General features: G+C 36.1%; 1 protein-coding gene across 6 annotated transcripts; it reads left to right on the plus strand.

The window, feature by feature from the left end:
* The first annotated feature begins 1659 nt into the window (after nt 1–1659).
* On the plus strand, nt 1660–21793 carry LOC120774974 (histone acetyltransferase p300). 6 transcript variants are annotated; one of them, XM_040104868.1, is made up of 18 exons: nt 1660–1969; nt 3819–4520; nt 4592–4668; nt 4745–5034; nt 5282–5474; nt 5690–6064; nt 6606–10658; nt 10723–11012; nt 11089–11246; nt 13181–13291; nt 13388–14336; nt 14399–14629; nt 14774–15004; nt 15086–15483; nt 15560–15959; nt 16061–16366; nt 16425–17054; nt 17133–17855. In XM_040104868.1, exons 3-18 carry the CDS (start codon nt 4614–4616, stop codon nt 17853–17855), a joined length of 9393 nt encoding a protein of 3130 aa, XP_039960802.1. In that variant the 5' UTR covers nt 1660–1969; nt 3819–4520; nt 4592–4613. The 6 variants fall into 6 exon arrangements, with proteins under 6 accessions (XP_039960802.1, XP_039960803.1, XP_039960804.1 ...); XM_040104869.1 differs by having other exon boundaries at nt 3819–4668; nt 17133–21793; XM_040104870.1 differs by having other exon boundaries at nt 3819–4668; nt 13211–13291; nt 17133–21793.
* The last annotated feature ends 68 nt before the right edge of the window (nt 21794–21861 follow it).

Genomic DNA, 21861 nt, shown 5'->3' on the forward strand with positions numbered 1-21861 from the left:
TGATAGACGTTCTCTGTTATAAAAATATACGTTCTCTGCTATAAATATACGTTCTCTGTTATAACCTTGTTGCAAACTTTTAATTAAATGAAATCGAGGTGGCGCTCCTACATTCCCCAAAATCTTGGTGGAATACGTGGCTTATTCAGGACAAATTTTGATTTTTATTCATACTATATATTTTTGTTATCTGCAAAGACTGATAATTTCTTTTTCAGTTAAGACATAGCCTAAGTACCAATTTCGCAAATCAGATGGCGCGAAATCACAGCTAGACAGAAATGCCAACATTTTTGTAAATATTTATGTTTGAAACATATCTATGTTTAAAATGTAAATAAAAAACAAACTTCAATGTAATTTTGAACATTAAATCTTATTATAAGACCAAAAGATATTTAAAAAGGTTATTCGAATACCTTTAGCCAAAGTTTTAAAACAAATATATATCAAGCCAACTTCCTTTATTTATCTCCTTGTTGGACGATAAGTGAGAGAGAGAGAACTAAGGATGTAAATATGATTCGTGATGGCTTTCACTTTATTTGAATAATTTATAATGTGATAATTGTTCCGTTAAGAAATTAAATTGTTGATCATTTGCGGAACTTGGCAACCACGTATTTTTTCTAATAAACAAGCCCAAAGATAACGGTTTTGGATGCAAGTATTAAAAATTAAATTTTTCTTGGCAGTTTGTGCTTAATTTAAATTATTGTATATAAATAAGCAAAATGCGAAAATGGAAAGAAATTATAATTTAGGTAATATTATTATTGTGAATCTGTACATTCAACAGAAAATATAATACAAATATACATCTATTGTACTTATGACATTATGATATTTAGAATAAATTTAGGATTTTGCATATTTTTTGAAAAAGAAACAAAAATGGAAAAAGTGCAGGGACAGACATTTTTTTGCATAAAATGTATATTCCTAAAGCAATAAAACTGTAACAGTTGTACAATTTTATAAGTTTGTGCTGCCACACGTTTCACTTTAAAAATACGACGGCTATTTGATCATGCACTGAAGCGTATTCGTGTAGAATTCCAATGCGTTTTCAGCCGCGGTGATGAAATAGGATTGAGAATGAAAGGAGTATTATCAAATAAAGCGAATTGTAAATAAATCAGAAATGATTAAGACAAAATTAAAAAATAAAGGAAAACCTAAACGAATTTTTCTTTCCTTACCACTAAGAATCATAACTCGTGATATAAGCAGTTCTCCTTCGCAAATACACATATATGTATAAAGATTCATATAACATAGTTATATATGCTTCTATCCTTAATATACATATGTTTAAACAAAGTTCATTTTGAGGTTTAATAATAATTATTCCTAAACAATTACATAATCCATATTTATCTCCATGGTTAAACTTAAGATAAACTTAAAATTATATCATAATTTAGTTTGTATTTGGTGTTTTGAAGCCGATTTTTTAAATTAACGATGGCAACACTCGCAATGCCTCTCATATGGACATCTCTGTTTTACTTGCGGATAGCAGGGCCATTGAGTAGAGCCGCCATTTTGTTAGTGTGTGCGCGAACATGGTCGTGGCATTACAGTGATAGTTGCGATAGTGGTCAGATAAATAATATCAAATACATATATGTTTAATTCTTTTATTATGATTGTGGGATATTATTTTTAATAATATTACAAAAAATATATTACAAATGTCGCAGAAACACAATTGTGAAGAATATTGTAAGCTTTTGTCTCGCTCTGTTAATATTTCGGTTCGATTTTCTCTCGGGTGAGTTCGTATGCGTGAGTGCATTTCTAATTCGTCGTGATTTTTCGCAGCTCGTTACAATGTACAATGTTAAAGTTTTTTAAGATACATTTTGTGTAAAAGTTTACTCAAGTTGGTGCATATTTTAATAAATCAAAACATTTCTCCGATAGTAATGCACATTCTAATGTGTATAAATTGTCTAAATATGGGGTAAATATTTGTATAAATCGCAATTAAATATTCGCTGCAACTCGCTGATTTATTCTCATACGATTCAGAAGCGGTGTAACTGTGTATGTTCAACGAGTATAATGTGCATAGAAATTCGCTTTATTATTGTACTCGCTGTTCACTATTTATGTCAAAATCGAAAAAGCTAGATAGTGAAATTGAAATGTGACCAAATATTATTACAATACGTTGGAAGAGTGCAACTATAATTGTTTTCGTGTGAATGTTGCATAGACATAATCGTTGCTTATTACTCATATACTGTCTCTTTTAGCCATCGGGCTACATTGTTCAACAACCGAGTACAGACGAAGTTTGTATCAATTTCCTACACTTGCTTTTCGATAAAAAGTGATGCCAATAATTTCTGGTCAACAGGGAATTCTTGTTAAAAGTTTGAGCGTGTGTAAAATAAATGAAATAATATGTTTTTGTTTTACGGTATAGTGTTTTGAAGTTTTTTATTTTTGCAAAAAAATAAATAATTTGTGTATTGGTGCGGAAGAGAAAATTAAAATTTCTTATTATTGTAAAATGTTTATAAAAACTCCCTTTATAAATTTAGTTGGGATCAATTGCTTTGAGTATACATCATTGACTGTCGGTGTTCGCTGACTCTCGCAAATCGCACTCGACTCTTTTAATTTCAGTCTTTCTTCCTAGTTCTGTCGTTACTCGTTCGCGAAATCAGTTGAGTTTTTGCTGGTGCGGAGCAAACGGACTGAATATTTGTTATATTGTTGCGAAAAGATTTTAAAAAATTGTCAAAAATTAAAAAAAAAATGCAAAAAGTAAATGAGTAAAATTCAAAATAACAAAAAATTGTGAACTTTAATTGAAAATAAATTGTGCGGACAAAAACAATGTTTTCAATAAATATCTGAAGTGAGAACATGATGTTAATTTTTTTTTAAATAAAATTAAAATTTTTCTTTAATTTCGCATATTTTTGTAAAGTTTTTCGAATTTTTTCTTTAAATCAAATTTAATAAAACAAAAAATCTGCAAATAGAAATTTTCGATTCGACGTGAAAACTAGCGACAAAAAATTTCAGTCATTGCTTGTCTGTTTTTCTTTCTTTTTCTAATACTGCTCACACTCGTTGCTCGAGGTGGTCGTCATGCAAGTGTAGTAGTAAAAGCAACACACTCAAAGTTTGCGTTTCGTATACCGCGATGGGAGCGATTTGTTCGGCTTGTGGTAGTAGGGCTCTAACGAGCAAGCACAGTCTTGTGGAGCAAAAGTCCGTCAGTAGAAAAGTAACGAGTTGTGAAGAAAGAATCAAACGAGTTACATAGCAAAATCAACGAATTTTGTCCACAAATAAGTTGGTTCTTGTCGCGCACTAAAATGGCAACAACTCTGGCTATCTGAGCAAACGAGTGAAACAAAAATTATATGCATACGGTCCCACTAGTCACAAATTAGTGGTCGCATATACGAGAGAATGACACGAATGTATTAGCGGGCGGTCGGTTGATATAAAATAAGAACGAGTCGCAGAGAAAATTAATGCTATTTGCCATTTGCCTGCGATCGTTGTGGCTTGGCCAATTTGAAGGAATTTGTCAAGCAACATCACTGCCATTTATTTACTCCTGAAATGTATTTAAATTTTTAATTGATAGAAAAACATATAGTGACAATTTTTGAATCGGAAGATGTTACAATGTCGTCAAGTTATTTACTTTTCTCCCAATTAGTTCGCTAACAAATAGGAAAATTTTATTTTTAAATAATTGTGGCATAAAAAGGAAAACAGAAACAAAATCAATAAGATTTCGAAATGAAAAGAAACGTAATAATTTTTTTTTACTCCTTTTACAGTTGATGTGCAATTAAATATCGCTATATTCTTGGAGTTTTGTATTGCAAAAAAAGGCGCAAAAACCTTGCCAACAAAAGCAATGATTGATTCAAAAGATGTTGGTGGTGATAAACGTCGGCGTTTAAAAATGTTGGTTCATCAAACAGTGGTAAAGCAGGAATGTGTCAAGTGCCAATAAACGATTGAAAATAAAAAATGAACTTAACCTTTATTTACTTACAATTTGCTTTAATAACTTTTAAAAAACAATCATCTTACACTGAAGAAACGTAGGAGGTAAACTAAGAAACGGAATAAATAACCGATACTTCTCGGTCCACCTTTATAACTTCAGACACAAAATGCACTCGATCGCTGTCGCCAAAAACGCTTTAACTCAGTTGAAACATTTTTTAAATGTGCGAAAGCGATTTCAAAGAGTGCAACCCTATATAAACAAACTTCAAACTTGGAAAGTTTTGACCCTTTCTGCTAATGTCAACACAGCCGCTGCAGCTCAAGAAAAGCATCAGTGTCGAGTGATCGTGTTTTTAAAATTAATAAACCATTTCCGGAAAGCAATTTTCTCCTTCCGCCGTTTGAATTAAAACATTCAACTTTTTTTAATTTTTATATAATTTCGTCGTTATTAAGATATTCAAAATAAGCTTTGATATTGCGCTTGAAAATTTTTGAATTTAAAACAAACAACAAAAAATAAGGCAAGTCATAAATTATCAAGTGAAATCGGCGTAAAGTTGTACAAGCTTACGTAAATTTAATACCAAAATAGAGATCATAACAAAGGCGTCTCAATGATGGCTGATCATATGGATGAACCACCGCAGAAGCGGACTAAAATGGATCCAAGTAAGTAAAATATTATTGACATATGATACGGATATATTTGAATAAAATTTAACATTTTGTTTTTAATTCTCTTTAGCGGATTACGTTTCAGTTTTGGAAGATGATTTACCGGATGAATTAGTTACTGGCAATAGTAATTGGCCAGACCCTCTTGGCGGTGGCGGTGGGCCAGGAGGTTCAGGGGCAGGTCTTGGTGTCAACGTAGTCGGTGGACCCAACAAACCTCCTGCACAAGGTCCTGGCCCAGGTGGACCACAAATGAATGGCGCAAGCGATGATAACACAGGCGGAAACCAAGGTGGTCCCGGCAATCCATTACGTCAAATGCAACATCATCAACATCTGCAGCAGTTATTGCAACAACAGGTAAGTTCACAAGAAAAAACAAATCGTTTATAAGATTGTATCAATGAAAAAATATACTTGCCCCAACACTGATTAATATTGGAAACAATAAAAACATATAATTAATGAATATACGCTGGAAACCGGAAACCTTTATATACTCTATATACCCAAATTAAAAATGTCCAATATCTTATAAATATTTGTTAACAAGTACGCTTATTTTAAAAATTTAGAAGATGTTGATTGTTATAATTTTTTTCTGTAGGGTAATAAAAATACAGGAATGATCGGTAATCCAATGGGCGCAGCTGGTATGAATCAGTTGGGAAGTAAATCGCCTAACTTGCAGTCACCAAACGCAGCAGGCATGCAAGTAGTTGGTGGTCAAATGGGTATGGTTAACTCAATGTCAATGTCGATATCCAACAACGGTACTCCAGGAATAAATACAATGCCTGGTAAGTAAAATATGTTATATGGAAATTAATTATTTATTTTGATTTATAGACTTTGTAGTTTGTCTCCACAATAGGTTGTCTTGATTTACGAATTGAACATGATAATAGTCTTCTTAAATATATTGTACAACTGTTTATGGTTTATGTGTATTTGTTTTTATTATAATAACTTTAATACTTATAATTATATTTTGTTAATATTTTCTACTCCACAGGCATGAACACAATTGCTCAGGGGAATATAGGAGGTATGGTGATTACTAATAGCAATTTGGGTGGTTTGGGTGGCGGTGCAGGCATGGTAAATACATTAAAACAACAAATAGGTGCAGGTGCCGGTGGTATGATGAATGCTGGACCTGGTGGGGTAGGGCCCGTCGGAAATATGGGTCCTGTTGGTGGAGCAAATCAGGGCATGCATTTAGGAGGGGGACCTGGCCATCCGCAAAGTCTACAAAATGGTCCGATGATGGGTAGAATGGTGGGGCAACATCTACTTCGTGGCCCCAATCCTCATTTAATGGCTGGTAACGGCCCTGGTGTTGGGCCAGGCGGTGGTCCGAGAATGCAGAATCCAAATATGCAAATGGGTATGTATTTTATTTGTTTCTTTATTACATTTCATAATATCAAAAACATACAGCGCACAGTGATTCGACCCGTGTTTATTAAAGCTGCGAATATAGGTATATTTTTTATTACACACTTCTACTTTTATTACTGCACTATTCTATATTATTTTTCGTTTAGAATTTTCTTGTGAAGTTAACACTATATTAATATTTTATAACCCCTAAATCGATTCCTTTAATAAGATTTTTTTGAGAATATTTGTTGAAAATTTTTTATCTTATGTAAAAATATCAGTGAGATTGTACTAGTGAAGAAATATGTTAAAATACTTTCCGAATTAAAGATAATGTTCCAATCCTATAAGTTTCTGCTTATCTTTCTAAAAAATCTCTTTGCTGACAGCTGAAATTGATTTTCGCAGCATCTAAACACTACAAAATTAAAAATCATTCATCAAATTATTTAAACAACATACATATGTTTAAAATTCTCCATTATCGTATTCCCTAACAATATTTATTTTGTCCCTCGTTTGTATGGGATCAAATCACTGTGTAGCTCAACGAGCAGATGTGTTAAACGGTAATCTTACATACGGTGGTCCAGGTCAAATGGCAAATATGGTTGGCGGTAATGTAGCAGTCGGACCGAATGGACCCTATGGAAATGCGGTGGGAAGTGTTGGAAATTATGGTGGTCCTGGTGGACCCCAGGGTGGACTTAATGTAAACCCGAATAATCCACAACAGCAACTTTTGGCGCAGCAAATGGCACAACGCGGTGGTGTTCACCCAATGCAACAGGGCAACCGACCCGGTGTACCCATTGGAATGGCTGGTGTTGTTGGTGATGGAACCCTTCAGGGTTTGGTAGGTGGTCCGCAACAACAACAGCCACAACAAATGGGTCCAAATCAACCACAAACGCAAGGTGGTGTTATGGGAGGCCCACGACCGCCGCAACCTGGAGGTCAAATCCTTCATTCTCAACAACAACCTGGTACCTCTCAACAATCTGGTGGTGGTACGGCTGGTGGAAGTAGCGGTGGCAGCACAGGCAGCGGATCTAGTGGTGGCGGCCAACACCTTTCGGAAGAGAGAAAAAAGCACATACAACAACAACTGGTGCTTCTCTTGCACGCGCATAAGTGCAACCGACGCGAATCTTTGAACCCTAACCGTGAAAAATGCATAGTTCCCTATTGCAAATCTATGCAAGATGTGCTGGCGCATATGGCGAACTGTAAACAGAGCAAAGAATGTAGCGTTCAGCATTGCACGTCGTCTCGTCAAATTTTATTGCATTACAAGACTTGTACCCGTTCGGATTGTATTATTTGTTTTCCTTTCCGCCAGCAACAGAGTTTCCACAATAATGCAAGTGGCGCTAATGCAAATACAAACACTAGCCAACCGTTACAAGGTATTGTAAAACAACCACAACAACAGCAGTCAGATGGAACTAGCGTAGGGGGTGGTGGTCCGCAAAATTCTGGGATACCGCAGCAGAATACTGGTGGAACAAATATTATTGCTGGAAATGGTGGCCAAGTTGGAATGACTGGAGGTCCAAATCAACAACTTTGTATGAAGTCTAACGTGGACATATCTCAACAAATGCAACAACAAAACGCACAGAACCAAAATCAGGAAATCAGACGGTTTGATAGTTTGGGAATGCAAGGAGCAGTTTCCAACTCCGGACCTGGAGCTAACATGCTTCAAAATAATGCAGTGAATGCACAACAACAATTAAATCGTATTCGGTTGCTAGGGGGCGGACCGATAGGGCGACCAATGTCAGGTCAGGTTGGTGAACCCGGAGGTGGCATAGGCGGTGGAGGGCCGAATTCTAATACAATCATGGGCAATAATATGATGGTTGGTGGAGCGGGAGGGCCGGATAACGGCATGCAACAGCAAAACCAAAATGTGCAACAACAACAAGTGCTTTTACAGGGCGGAAGTAGCGGAGGTCATAACAACCCACAATTAGCTGGTTTGATCGGCGGTTCTAACACTAACAATACTGGTCAAAATCAACAAAATGTTGGACAACAATCACAGCAATCAAACATTCCTTTATCAGTTAATGTTCATAATATTAATAACAATTCCGCTTTTAACAATGCACAGTTAGGTGCTAATAACGCTGGCAATTCAGCTGACATGGGGGGAACTGCGGGAAATGGGCCACCGCCTAACAAGCAGTTGGTGGGAGCGCAAGAGTTGGCAAAGATGAAAATGCAGTCGTATAATGTCATTATGGCTAATTCAACAACAGTAAGTGGCCCAGGTGGCGGACCTGGAGGAGTCGCTGGCGGTAATAATAATTCTGGCGCAGCTGGTGGTCCTGGTACAGCAACTGTAAATTCCGGTGGCTTGGTGAACGCTCAAAGTAATAACTCATCCAGTGGGGGTGCAACCACTTCACAGGGCGGTAATGGCAGCGCAGGTAATAGTGCCGTTACAGAAGAAAGAGACTGGCGTGAATCGGTGACTGCTGATCTACGAAAACACCTTGTCCATAAACTTGTACAAGCGATATTCCCAACGTCTGATCCTACAACCATGGCTGATAAACGTATGGCCAATTTGGTTTCTTATGCTGAAAAAGTTGAGAAAGACATGTATGAGGCAGCCAAGTCTCGGTCAGAATATTACCACCTACTGGCTGAGAAAATTTACAAGATACAAAAAGAGTTGGAAGAAAAACGCATTAAACGAAAAGAACAGCAAATGTTAATAATGCAACAACAGCAACAAGGATCCGGTGGAGCAGGAGGTCCCGGTGCTGGGCAAGGGCCAGGTCCGAGTAATGCAGTACCAGTTGGTCAACAACTTCCTCCTGGACATCCCCAAGCTCAACAAACCCAAATTAGACCTTTGATCAGTCCCATGGGTGCTAGTGGAGGCCAAGGTATACCCTTAGGTGCTGCTGGTATGATGCAGCAACAAATGCGTGGACAAGCCCCGGGCAATGTGGGTATGATGCCTGGACAAGCAGGTCAAAATATGGTAGGAATACGTGGCCATTCTCCTGGAGGAAATTTGCTAGCTTTGCATCAACAGCAACAACAACAGAGAATGCAGTTTCCACAACAGCAGCAAAGCAATTTATTGGTTGGTCCGCCAGGACCTAGTCCAAACAGTGGCATGGGGGCAATGCCAACATCTACACCACAAAGTATTGTCGTACCAAGTCCGGTCTTGTCTCCTTATGGTGTCCAAGTAATTCCAGCTAGTCAAGCAAGCGCCGGTGGTGGTGTGTTGACAAGTCCTGTTCCTGGTCAGCAACAACAATTTATCACGGCCAATGGCGGGAATAGTTCACAATCAGCGCAACAACTTTCCGAAATTATGAAGCAAAGGCTTTTGCAAGCGCAGCAACAACAACAGCAGCAGAGTAATATGTTGTTACCACAATCACCATTTAACAATCCTGCTTCTCATATGCAACAACAGCAGCAACAGCAACAACAACAACAACAGTCTCAGCAGCAACAACCACAAAATCCCTTTCCTTCGCCAATGTCGCAACAACAACAACAGAAACAAAATATGGGCTCAGTGGGAAATATGCCACCGACTCCTACTAGTCTTGAGTCATTAGTAGGTGGAAATTCGGTAGGCGCGAATACCACAACTGGCGGCCCCTCAACAGGTGTTATGGTAGCCGCGCCTAGTCCCTCACCAAATTTCGTCTCGAATGGTCCAATAGGAACACCTTCCAACAATCCACCATCAGTAACATCCCTTATGCAACCCCTGAGTGAACGAGCTAGCAGTACTCCTCCCATTATGGCACCGTCCCCGGCATCGGCAACATCTGGAACGCCACTATCGGTGAATGCTAGTACAGCTTCCACTATTGTAGGTGTGCCAATGAGCAGTACTGGAACTACAATGACGACAACTGCGTCATCTTCAAATACTCAGTTGTCAGCGAAACCTAATGCCATTAACACAAATAATAATGGTCCTACTCTGTCACAGCAGCAACAGCAGCAACAACAACAATTATCGATGGGTAAAGGTGGCAACAACAATAGTAGTAATAGTGTCAGTGTAGTGGGCACAACTACTACTACATCGACTGTGATGAGTTCACGTCCTACATCAAGCAGTAATCTTTCATCACAAATGGCGGCGCTTGAAGCAGCTGCTCGTGATAATGATGAAACTCCACCCTCACCAAGTGCTGATTCCGGTGGTGAAAGCGGTAACGCATCCAAAGGAAAATTGGATTCCATTAAGCAAGAAGATGAAATTAAGAAAGAGTACATGGAAGATGGCAGCGGTGGTGGAGACAATTCTCAAATGGACACACAATCTTCAGCTGGTGTTGGTAAAAATGTTAATAATGACGGTACCAACATGAAAGTGGAAATAAAGACTGAAGACGGAGATGGCATTATAAAAAGTGAACCAATGGACACTGACGACAACAACGCCGCAAATGGTGTTGGCGGAATGGGCAATGCTGGCACTGTAGACTGTAAAAATGATGGAAAGACATCAGTTGACGGCGATACCAAAGTCAAGTCAGAAACAAAACCTGTAGTACCAGAACCATTGATGCCTAATGCTGGCGATAAGAAAAAGAAATGCGGTAAGTTATATAATAAATTAAAGTAATCGGTATAAAATAGTTGAATGCATGATCTTTATTTCAGTATTCAATCCAGAGGAGTTGAAACAAGCACTGTTACCAACACTAGATAAGTTGATGCGTCATGAACCAGAATCAGCACCTTTCCGTTGTCCCGTGGATCCACAAATACTTGGTATACCAGATTACTTTGATATTGTGAAGAAACCCATGGACTTGGGAACCATTCGCAACAATTTAATGAATGGCAAATATAATGATCCGTGGGAGTATGTCGATGATGTGTGGCTAATGTTTGATAATGCATGGCTATATAATCGTAAAACTTCACGTGTTTATCGATACTGCACAAAGGTAAGTTTAAAATAATAGAAAAAACATCGAATCTTTTAATATAATGTATTTTACATATGTTTTAATCAATGTCTAGTTATCTGAAGTATTTGAGCAAGAAATCGATCCGGTAATGCAAGCTCTTGGCTACTGTTGTGGTCGAAAATATACATTCAATCCGCAAGTGCTATGTTGTTTTGGAAAGCAATTATGTACCATACCACGGGACGCCAAGTATTACAGTTACCAAAATAGGTATGTAAACTCCTTTAATAATAAATTCTTTGATTTAGACACCTCTTGTAAAAATAATTATTGTGATATTATTCATTTGGTTTAAGTGGGCATACATTTCCTTGTCTTCTAACAAATGTACATATATTGAGAGAGCAAAACAAATATGAGGAACATTCTAGAGAATCTTGCAAATTTTGAAAATTACAATCGATTAATTTTTTACTTAATGTAATCGTATTTCTGATAGCTAAATAATTTCTAATGGATAAAATATTTTAGCATCCAACTTTGATGAAATATTAATAAAACAATATTTATTTTAAATCGTATTTTTATTTCATCTTGTAAAAACCTAAAGATTAAGTTTTGAGCTGTTATCTTATTTTCTTATGGAATGATAAATAGTATGTTAAATAAACAGCAATTCAAACTTAAACTTATATGAACAAACTTATAAAACAAAAAAGTATCTGAAATATTGGAGCAACATTTTTTTGTAGTGTATCACAATTAAATTGCATCGTATTTTGTTGAAAAGAGATATTTAAAATCGCTATTTTCTGTATATAAATTTGCAATTGCATTCCACTAAATATTTGGTAATGTATGATCAAATTATAGGTACTTGAGGTATATAATTAAATTTCAATATAATTAAAATTCTTGCCCACTTACTGCGTATCCTTTTCGTCTAAATAGTACGATTTCAAATATTTATATATTTTATATGAACTGAATTGAAAATGCGACTTTACTTATACTGAAAAAAAAAATAAAATTATGTTTTTTTATGATTTTTAACTCAAAAATCGTTATTTGTTATTCGTAGATCGAACATATCTGAATGTCCCCATCTAGAATTTTCAAAGTATAATTTAGAATCCTTAGGAATTATATTTTTGAATATGTGTGTGTTTTTTTTTTAATTCCACCATAAAACGGTATCTGCTGCGTCTTTTATAAATTTTTCGCAAACTTCTCGAAATACGTATAAATAAGACAAGTATAAATTTTTCATACACTTTTTTTTTACACCAAACACGTCAAATATATATGAAGATTCCACTTTTTTCAAATAAAATATAAACTATTAAAGAATTTAGTGGAAAACGCCCATTTGATCACATACCTTATCAAACTTATGGGCATTGGTTACAAATTCGAATGCGAATTAATTAAGGCATTTAATAATAATAATTGTTGCATGCATGTTCTAAAGCTTTACTAAAAAATAAACAATCCTTATTTGTATTTATTTTAATTTTTATATGTAATTTAGTGACATTACCTTTATTTATAGTTTGTAACCAAACAATTCTAATGTGAACCTTGTTATTTTTATTTTCTTCTATTCCTTTGCAAAATCCATTAAAACATATGTGGTAATGGTTTTTTGTGTGCGTCTGTAACGTCCTAATACATCTATTCATCAACAACCATCGACAAAATAATATCTACAACATGATCATACACATTTGCTTATGGTGTAACAACAAAATAATCGATATTTATTACCGCTGTTGCTGATGTTAAATGCTGATCGTTTGCTACTTACAACAATGTTTTGAAAACTGCTGTGGCATTGGCTCACTCAAATGCTTAACCACCTCCCTCTGTGCGCACTTTTTTACTGATGTGTACTACATGCTCCCATATACGTGCATTACTAATATTTTTCCAACCAACGTTCGTTCCTCTTTTCCCTATTTCCACTCCCTTACCCATTCAACATTATCACAAAAAAATATGAACACACGGAACAAAACATCCCATGACAAATCAAATGTCATTGCTTTTTTGTGCTTTCTTATGATGTTTAACCGATCATTTACTCCTACTTCTGCGTTTGCTTTACTGTTTGGACGCGATGAAATCATTCACAAATCATATAAATAAATAAATTATATTAACAAATTTGTTGAAATTCGTATTGGTTTTTGTAAATACTAAAGTCTAAAGGATTATGGTGTTGCCTCAAACAGATACACCTTCTGCCAAAAATGTTTCAACGACATCCAAGGAGACACTGTTACTCTCGGCGACGATCCGCAGCAGTCTCAAACGTAAGTAAATACTTAGAGCCAATTACAAATACACCGAAAATTTTTAATTTTAATAACTTTATTTATGTGTTACAATTTTATTCGCGTACCCATTAGGCAAATTCGTAAAGATCAATTTAGAGAGATGAAGAATGATCATTTAGAGCTTGAGCCGTTTGTAGATTGTCAGGAATGTGGCCGCAAGCAGCATCAAATTTGTGTCCTCTGGCTTGACACGATTTGGCCAGGTGGTTTCGTTTGTGACAATTGCTTGAAGAAGAAGAATTCCAAAAGAAAGGAGAACAAATTCAATGCGAAACGTTTGCCCACCACAAAACTTGGTATATATATAGAAACACGTGTCAATAATTTCTTGAAAAAGAAAGAAGCTGGTGCTGGTGAGGTACACATAAGGGTTGTATCCTCATCTGATAAATGTGTAGAGGTGAAGCCGGGCATGCGACGACGATTCGTTGATAATGCGGAAATGTCTTCAGAATTTCCTTATCGGGCGAAAGCTTTATTTGCATTTGAAGAGGTGGACGGAGTTGACGTTTGTTTCTTTGGCATGCACGTACAAGAATATGGTTCCGAATGTCCACAACCCAACACGCGACGTGTATATATTGCCTATTTAGATTCGGTACATTTCTTTAAACCGCGTCAGTATCGAACCGCAGTGTATCATGAGATACTGCTGGGTTATATGGATTATGTGAAACAATTAGGTTACACAATGGCGCATATTTGGGCATGCCCACCTTCCGAGGGCGACGATTATATATTCCATTGTCATCCGACGGATCAGAAAATACCTAAACCAAAACGTTTGCAGGAATGGTATAAAAAGATGTTAGACAAGGGTATGATTGAACGTACTATACAGGATTACAAAGATATTTTGAAACAAGCAATGGAAGACAAATTGACATCAGCCGCTGAGTTACCTTACTTTGAAGGCGATTTCTGGCCAAATGTACTGGAAGAAAGTATCAAAGAATTAGACCAAGAGGAAGAGGAGAAACGCAAACAAGCCGAAGCAGCAGAAGCTGCTGCAGCAGCCAATGTAAGATTTTTGTTTTCTAAATTCTACTATTATTTATATTATTTTTCGCATTCATTTCGCAGATATTTTCAATTGAAGACAATGAAGTTAGTGGTGATGGAAAGAAAAAGGGTCAGAAGAAAGCAAAGAAATCCAATAAATCCAAAGCTGCGCAGCGTAAAAACAACAAGAAGACCAATGAACAACAGACAGGCAATGACCTCTCTGCAAAGATCTATGCCACAATGGAGAAACACAAGGAGGTGTTCTTTGTGATACGCCTGCATTCGGCACAATCAGCTGCAAGTTTAGCGGTAGGTGTATTCTCAGTATTCATTGTCTTGTTTCTTACTTGCCCCACAATTATGCTGTTTTCATTGCATCGATTACAATCCGAAGATTTTCTTATCAGTATTTGCGCGAACATTGACTTCAAACCATTTTTCTTGACTTTACAGCCTATACAAGATCCAGATCCATTATTAGCATGTGATCTGATGGATGGACGAGATGCGTTCCTAACATTGGCAAGAGACAAGCATTTTGAATTTTCATCACTTCGTCGTGCTCAGTTTTCGACGCTATGTATGCTGTACGAACTACATAACCAAGGCCAAGACAAGTTCGTCTATACATGTAACAATTGTAAAACTGCAGTGGAAACAAGATATCACTGCACAGTTTGTGATGTGAGTGCATACCTATTTGTTTTTTGTTTTATATAACTTGCTTATTATTATGTATTACAAATTTTAATTCTTTTCACACAGGACTTCGATCTCTGCTCGGTGTGCAAGGAAAAAGTTGGTCATCCACATAAAATGGAGAAACTTGGCTTGGACATTGATGATGGCTCATCACCAGCCGATCTTAAACAAGCAAACCCTCAAGAGGCGCGGAAACAATCCATTCAACGATGCATTCAGTCACTGGTACACGCATGTCAGTGTCGTGATGCCAATTGTCGCTTGCCTTCGTGTCAAAAGATGAAACGGGTCGTTCAGCATACAAAGAACTGCAAACGCAAAACTAATGGTGGCTGTCCAATTTGCAAACAATTAATTGCGCTTTGTTGCTATCATGCCAAGCACTGCCAGGAGCAGAAATGCCCAGTTCCGTTCTGTCCAAATATTAAACACAAGCTCAAACAACAACAATTGCAACAAAAGTATGTATTTTTTAAATGCATCTAAATGATTAGCTTTGGTTTGTTATGGACATTAATTTGATATCTTCAAATATAGATTACAACAGCAACAACTTTTACGCCGTCGCATGGCTCTTATGACTCGCACCGTGACTACACCAGCAGCTTTAGCAGGTGGTCCAGTTGTTGGAGCTGGTCCAGTTGTAGTGCCTAGCAACGTTGTTGGACCCGCTGGTGTTGGCGTTGGTGTTGGTGTTGGTGTGGGTGTAGGTGTACCCGGTGTAAATGTTGGTCAAACAAATATGCCTGGGCAACCAGCTCTAATGGCAGCGAATGCTGCTGGTGGAATGAGTCCATCTACAGTAGCTGTACCCTCACCGGTGTCGGCACAGATGAGTGGAGGTATGACTTCACCGCACCCCCATCAACCTGGGATTGGAATGAAGCCAGGAGGTGGTCATTCACCTTCGCCCACTGTTTTGCAAGTTGTTAAACAGGTAAGCAAAGATTATTATAAAGTTTGTAAAGTTGAACATATCATATTTTATTACTGTCTAGCAATTGATTGTTTAATAAAATCACATTTTTTATACGACAGGTCCAAGAGGAAGCTGCGCGACAACAAGGTGGTCCCATGCCGCCTCCAGTAATTCAACGTCACATAGGAGGTATGCCTAATCAAGGCAATCCTGGTGGTGGTATGATTGGAAGCAATGTGGGAAATGTTGGCGTTGGCGGTGTTGGTGTTGGACAAATGGGCCCAGGTGGTGTAAATACTGTTATGGGTAATAATATGCCAATGGATCAATGGGGTGGCGGTAATCGTTATCAGGGAAATGCCAATCCAGGAATGCGACAACCAAACCAAACCCAAGTGCAAATGCAACAGAATACAATGCAGCCGGTAAGTAAAAGAAAACATATGATTTTGAATATAGTACATAATATTGTCTCCGTTTTAGAATATGATGGGTATGGTTGGAGCCGGCAGCTCGAATCAAATGCTTGGAGGGCCAGTTGGCAATATGGGTAATAATGCTGGTGGTACAGGTGTTGGAGGAATAAACAGCCCTGGCGGTGGCATGGGAGGCATGGTCGCTGGCGGCCAGGTTGGTGGGCCCGGTGGTGGCATTCGGCCGCAAGGTAGTCAGCACAATGCACCTGTTGACAGTGGTCAGGGGCTAAATGAAGCTCAACTTGCGCTTATTATGCAGAAGATTAAAAACAATCCATCGCACGATAACCAACAGATACTGCAAGTCTTGAAACGTAATCCGCGAATAATGGCCGCCATCATTAAACAACGTCAACAGAGCCAACCGAATCCTAGTGGAAGCGGTGGGGGCGGTCCAGCCGGTAATGGGCAACAACAACAACAACAGCAACAACAACAACAAGTAATGCAACAAAATCAACAATTGCAACACATGATGAGCCAACAGCAGCAAATGTCTCAAGCGAATCAGCAACAAGTGGTGATGCAACCTCAACAACAAGCTGGGCCCCCACATCAGCGCATGCCAGGCATGCAAAATCCCATGATGATGCAACAACAGCAGCAAGTGTCTAGCAACATGCAGCAACAAGGACCGGTAAATTGATATTTTTTAGCACAAAGTCAATGGTAAATTTCAAAAAAAAAAAAAAAATTATTTCTTTATCTCCCACAGATGCCTAACGTGCAATGGTTTAAAGCGCGACAGATGCCGATGCCCAATTACCCGCCTCCTTATCCTCAACGTCAACGCGCACCTCCGCAAATGGGTGGTGGTGGCGGACAACAATTTACCGGTGGTAACTTTGGCCCTGGTGGGCCAGGTGATCAGTATGCAGTAGCCGCTGCGGCTATGCAACAAGGTTTAAAACCACCCACACCACAACAACAAATGGGGGGTATGCCAGGTGCTGTGACACAGCAGCAGCAACAACAACAGCAGCAAATGATGCAAGCAGGTGGTGTGGTGGGGGGACCCGGAGTCGGCATGGTGGGCGGTCCTAATGTAATGGGCCCGCCTACGCCACATACCCTGCAACAACAAATAATGCAGTCAGCAGCGCGCGCTTCACCGCCTATACGTTCGCCGCAACCTACACCGTCACCACGTTCCGCGCCATCGCCACGAGCTGGTGGGCCATCAGCTTCACCACGCGCTCAACCATCGCCGCATCATGTAATGAGTCATTCACCAGCGCCCGGTCCGCCACATGATGGAGGTCTACATAATCATGTTGGTGGCATGCATGCGCCACATCAATCACCACTGCCAGGTGGTGTATCACAGGACGTCGGCGTTGGCGGTGTAGTTGGTGGTGGAGTTGTCGGTGGTGCTGGTCCCGGTCAAGCCGTTGCCGACGCATCTGATCAACTGACCAAGTTTGTGGAACAACTCTAGTGTAGTAATTAACAGTTGCAGGCACCCACTAGCACGTTCAGCAACAACAGTAACAAGATGTATTCACGTTATTACTGAGATAAGCCGAAATTATACATCTGTACAGGTTAATCAATCATATCTTTGTTTCAAATATTTGGTTGAATTTTTTTACTATTTATGTTTATTTTTGAGGCATCACAATTGAAGTTATTGATTTCAGTTTTCTTATCTCTAAAAGTTAGGTTTATAATTTATTTGCTTCTTTGAAATATATCCATAGTTAAGAATAGTGTTTAGAACATTCTGAAGTTATGATCATACGTTCATACGTTCCATCGCACCAAGTTATACCTTATTGTCATAAGCATTTAAAGAGTAATAATATGATTTGCCGAAAGATGCATTAGATGCATGCAAGCAGTACTCAAAATAGATATGATCGATCAAAAAAAAGTATGGTATAGTTACTATAAAAAGCGGTTACTAAAATCCTGTTAATTACAAAACCAATAGCACATGCAAAATATATTAAAATACATTTTTTGACAAGATTTTCTTGTGATGCTAAAATCGTTTACAAGAAAAAACCTATATGACTTTAGACTTCATGATTAAAATATTGGCTGTACTTTCATCTCTTATATGTTATTTCGAAGGTAAATCCTTTGTGGTCGGCCATTTGTGCACATTTAGCAATATCTTAAATTTAGGTTTTTTTTTATTTCTGAGTTTACTTGATTTATACTCATCCTTAAAATACTGTTGAACGAATACACTACTACATGCACACACTGATATATTCTATATATAGAGATACTTTAATGCAATTTAAATGATTAATAATATACCATAAATCATATGTAGATGTATGTATATCTAATATAAGACGAAAAAGTTTATTATTATCACTTTGAGAATTGTAAAAGAATAAAAGGTAAAATCAAAATATAAAATAATTTTGTATAAACAGAAGAAATGGTGGCAAAACCAGTCAAATATTCAAAACAATACTAGGAAATACATGGAAACTTTGTAAATATGTATTTTTTAAGTAAATAATATATATGTATATGTTTTAGTTACATTTAAACAAAAGAAACAAATATTTACCAATAAAAAGAAGCATAAACAAGCTCCAATTTAGGAAGGTAAATAAAAAATTGTCTGGCAGTAATTTATATATGTGCAAATCTTTTCAATAGCCACACATTCATTGAAATGAACTTTTAAAAATATTTACTTTGCGAGCTTACGTTCAATTTTTACATTAAACAATAATTAATGAACACTGAAATCAACTTGAAAAATGTCCAATATTATGCTGAAATTGTTTCACAAAATTTCACATACAAACGTTGAACTACATTGATAATTCATGAGAAAACAGCTATTAACTTAAAATTTCCACACCTGAAATGAATAACTTCTAGAACATCGTCATCGCTTATAAGCGTTGTGTTTTAATGCGTATATATTATTTCATATGACATTCAGTAACAATATTAAATGTGCCTTTTCAGTATTTGTACTTTTATGGTAATATTATTGCACTATGCTGACTACTTTAATGCTAACTTTCATGCAAATTCATATTATTATTTTTCATTAAAGACAACCGTACTTGACAATGAATTGCATCCAACATGATGAGTCGTACTTTAAAATTTGCATTACCAGTGAATTGTGTTATTAAATCCAAAATTTCAACAAATAATCATTTAAAATAACGACAAGAATTCGTTTCTTTATAGAATTAAATTAGAAGCCAATATAATACAAAGTAACATCAGAAAACTTGCAAATAACTTCAAACTAGTTGCAATTGCATCTTAGTCCTTGTGAACATTTTTGCACCTTAGCAAGGTTCATTGTATCGGCTGTTATCGAACTACCTACATCTCATTCATATTTCTAAAGGAATCTAGATTCGATCGCCTTTCATTCATTAAAAGCCGTCACAAATTTCGCACCTGCACCCGCAGCGAATATTACACGATTAACTAACTTCATTACCTTTACGTAATTTAAAACTTTAGTAACTTACTTTATTTTCTAAAATGTGAACATTAGAAATATCATAGTTAAATAGCTAGTGGTACTGTATGCATGTTAGTTATATTTTGTGATAGCTTTTTATATGATAATACTTAATTTTAGATGAATTAGTTTTTGGTTGTGTGATAATTCATACACCGAAAAATGTTAGCATTTCTAATCAAATTATAATTTAACACTTATGACATAATACAATATTTAAAAACAAACATATTTTCTAATACACATATACTTTGTATTAATCCTGTGGCTATGAAAAGTGCATTGGTGTCTTTATATAATTCTATGCAATTATTCCTTTCGATAAAGAAATAATTTACCAGCAGTTGACTTGATATCCGCCATTTTTACAAGTTTAAAAATGCTGGAGAGCAATTTCTTTTCAATCAAGATGAAATTATGGTGTTGAAAATGAAAAATATTTATATTATTAAAAAAACACGATTTGAAAGTAATTAAAAATTTGAATGGAACTTATTTTATGAAGCTACATATTTTTAATTATAATTACAAATACAATATATAAAATGGTTAGTTTAAGTTGTAGGCGCAGTCTACACATATTTTATGTTTTGACCTGCATAATTTTCGCTTGGATAGGAGTTTGTTGTTCGCCCAATAGATCACCGCGCCCGCCAACTCTCAGCAAATGAACTGTTCATAGCGAAAATTGCACAGTTCGTGAAATAAATTTAAAAAGCTACAAAATAAGTTATGAAGAAAGTATGCATTGTGTATAAATAACTAACTATAGAGTAGAACATAAACAAAAAAACAACAAAAAAAAAAATACATATAAATTAGTTATTAAAGGATTATCATAATAAAATAGTATGTGTAATTTGTATGTTATTACTTATTCTTGTAATATTTTTAAATGTACATATATGGTATACATAATTACCTAGATAGTAAGGATCATCATATAAGTTAATTAATAAGCGCATATTGGAAAATAATAAAAGCACGGAAATTTATTAAAAAATTAAATTGTTTAAGTATTGATTCCAAATTTTTTGCGATTTACATACAGATGTATATGTGTAGGTATATGTGTTTCAATGTGTGTTAGTAGCAGTGAAGTGAGAGTATAGTAAATTTTTGGTAAAATGCCTAACACGCTACATTTAATATATACAAATATTATTTTTCCTACAAGTTAGTAGTTTTAAAAATGATAGTGTGGTCTTATTAAATTAATACATTAAATTTATACCGATCTCTTCATCTCTCCTTTTATTCGTAATTTTTGACATATTAATTTGTAAAAAAGAATCGTTTTAGAATTTAATAATCAAATAATAACGACAGTCGTGTTATCACAATGGTTGCACTTAGCGATTTAGCTACCAAAATGTAATGAAATAATTTATTTTAAATTTTAATATAAACATAATAATTATTATGTTATAAAAATGTGAACTTTGTAACAAAGAAAACCATAAATGAATGATGTACTACGGAAATCATTACATTAAGTTTATTAGATTTAGCAGTATGCTGGAATTTGTATTAATTATTATATACTATTCATCTTAAACTCAATGAATATGACAATTACTAATATGATTATCTCGCGTAAAACGTAATACGCCACGTCTGTGAAATACCAATAACTTACTTGTATATAATGATAGAACAAATTAACTATAATTTGGTGTATAAATATATACATACATATGTATATATTAATAAGTAAGCTTTTATTACTAGCCTAAAAATGTCGAAAATTTAAAAATAAATGTGCCTGTAAGCACATCGCAACATAAATGCATACATACATTTTGAACGATTTAAGTTACATATGCGCATGCAAACAAAAAATACAAAAAAATACATCGCAAATGCTAGAAACTTAAGTTGCACAGCGGTCTGATAGAAGTTTACGATATTTAGATATATTAGAAAAACGATATTTAACATAATACAAAATGTAAATGTTGATTTTTAAATCTGCCACCAGCTAAAA

This window comes from Bactrocera tryoni, chromosome 4 (genome assembly GCF_016617805.1).
Source record: "Bactrocera tryoni isolate S06 chromosome 4, CSIRO_BtryS06_freeze2, whole genome shotgun sequence".
In the NCBI taxonomy this organism is placed as follows: Eukaryota; Metazoa; Arthropoda; class Insecta; order Diptera; family Tephritidae; genus Bactrocera; species Bactrocera tryoni.

Bases quoted from the DNA above. Each gene is read 5' to 3' on its own strand.
- LOC120774974 (XM_040104869.1), top strand. From the start codon at position 4,614: ATGATGGCTGATCATATGGATGAACCACCGCAGAAGCGGACTAAAATG. The intron at 10,659-10,722 runs GTAAGTTATATA...TCTTTATTTCAG, and splicing joins CGATAAGAAAAAGAAATGCG to TATTCAATCCAGAGGAGTTG. The intron at 15,960-16,060 runs GTAAGCAAAGAT...TTTATACGACAG, and splicing joins TTTTGCAAGTTGTTAAACAG to GTCCAAGAGGAAGCTGCGCG.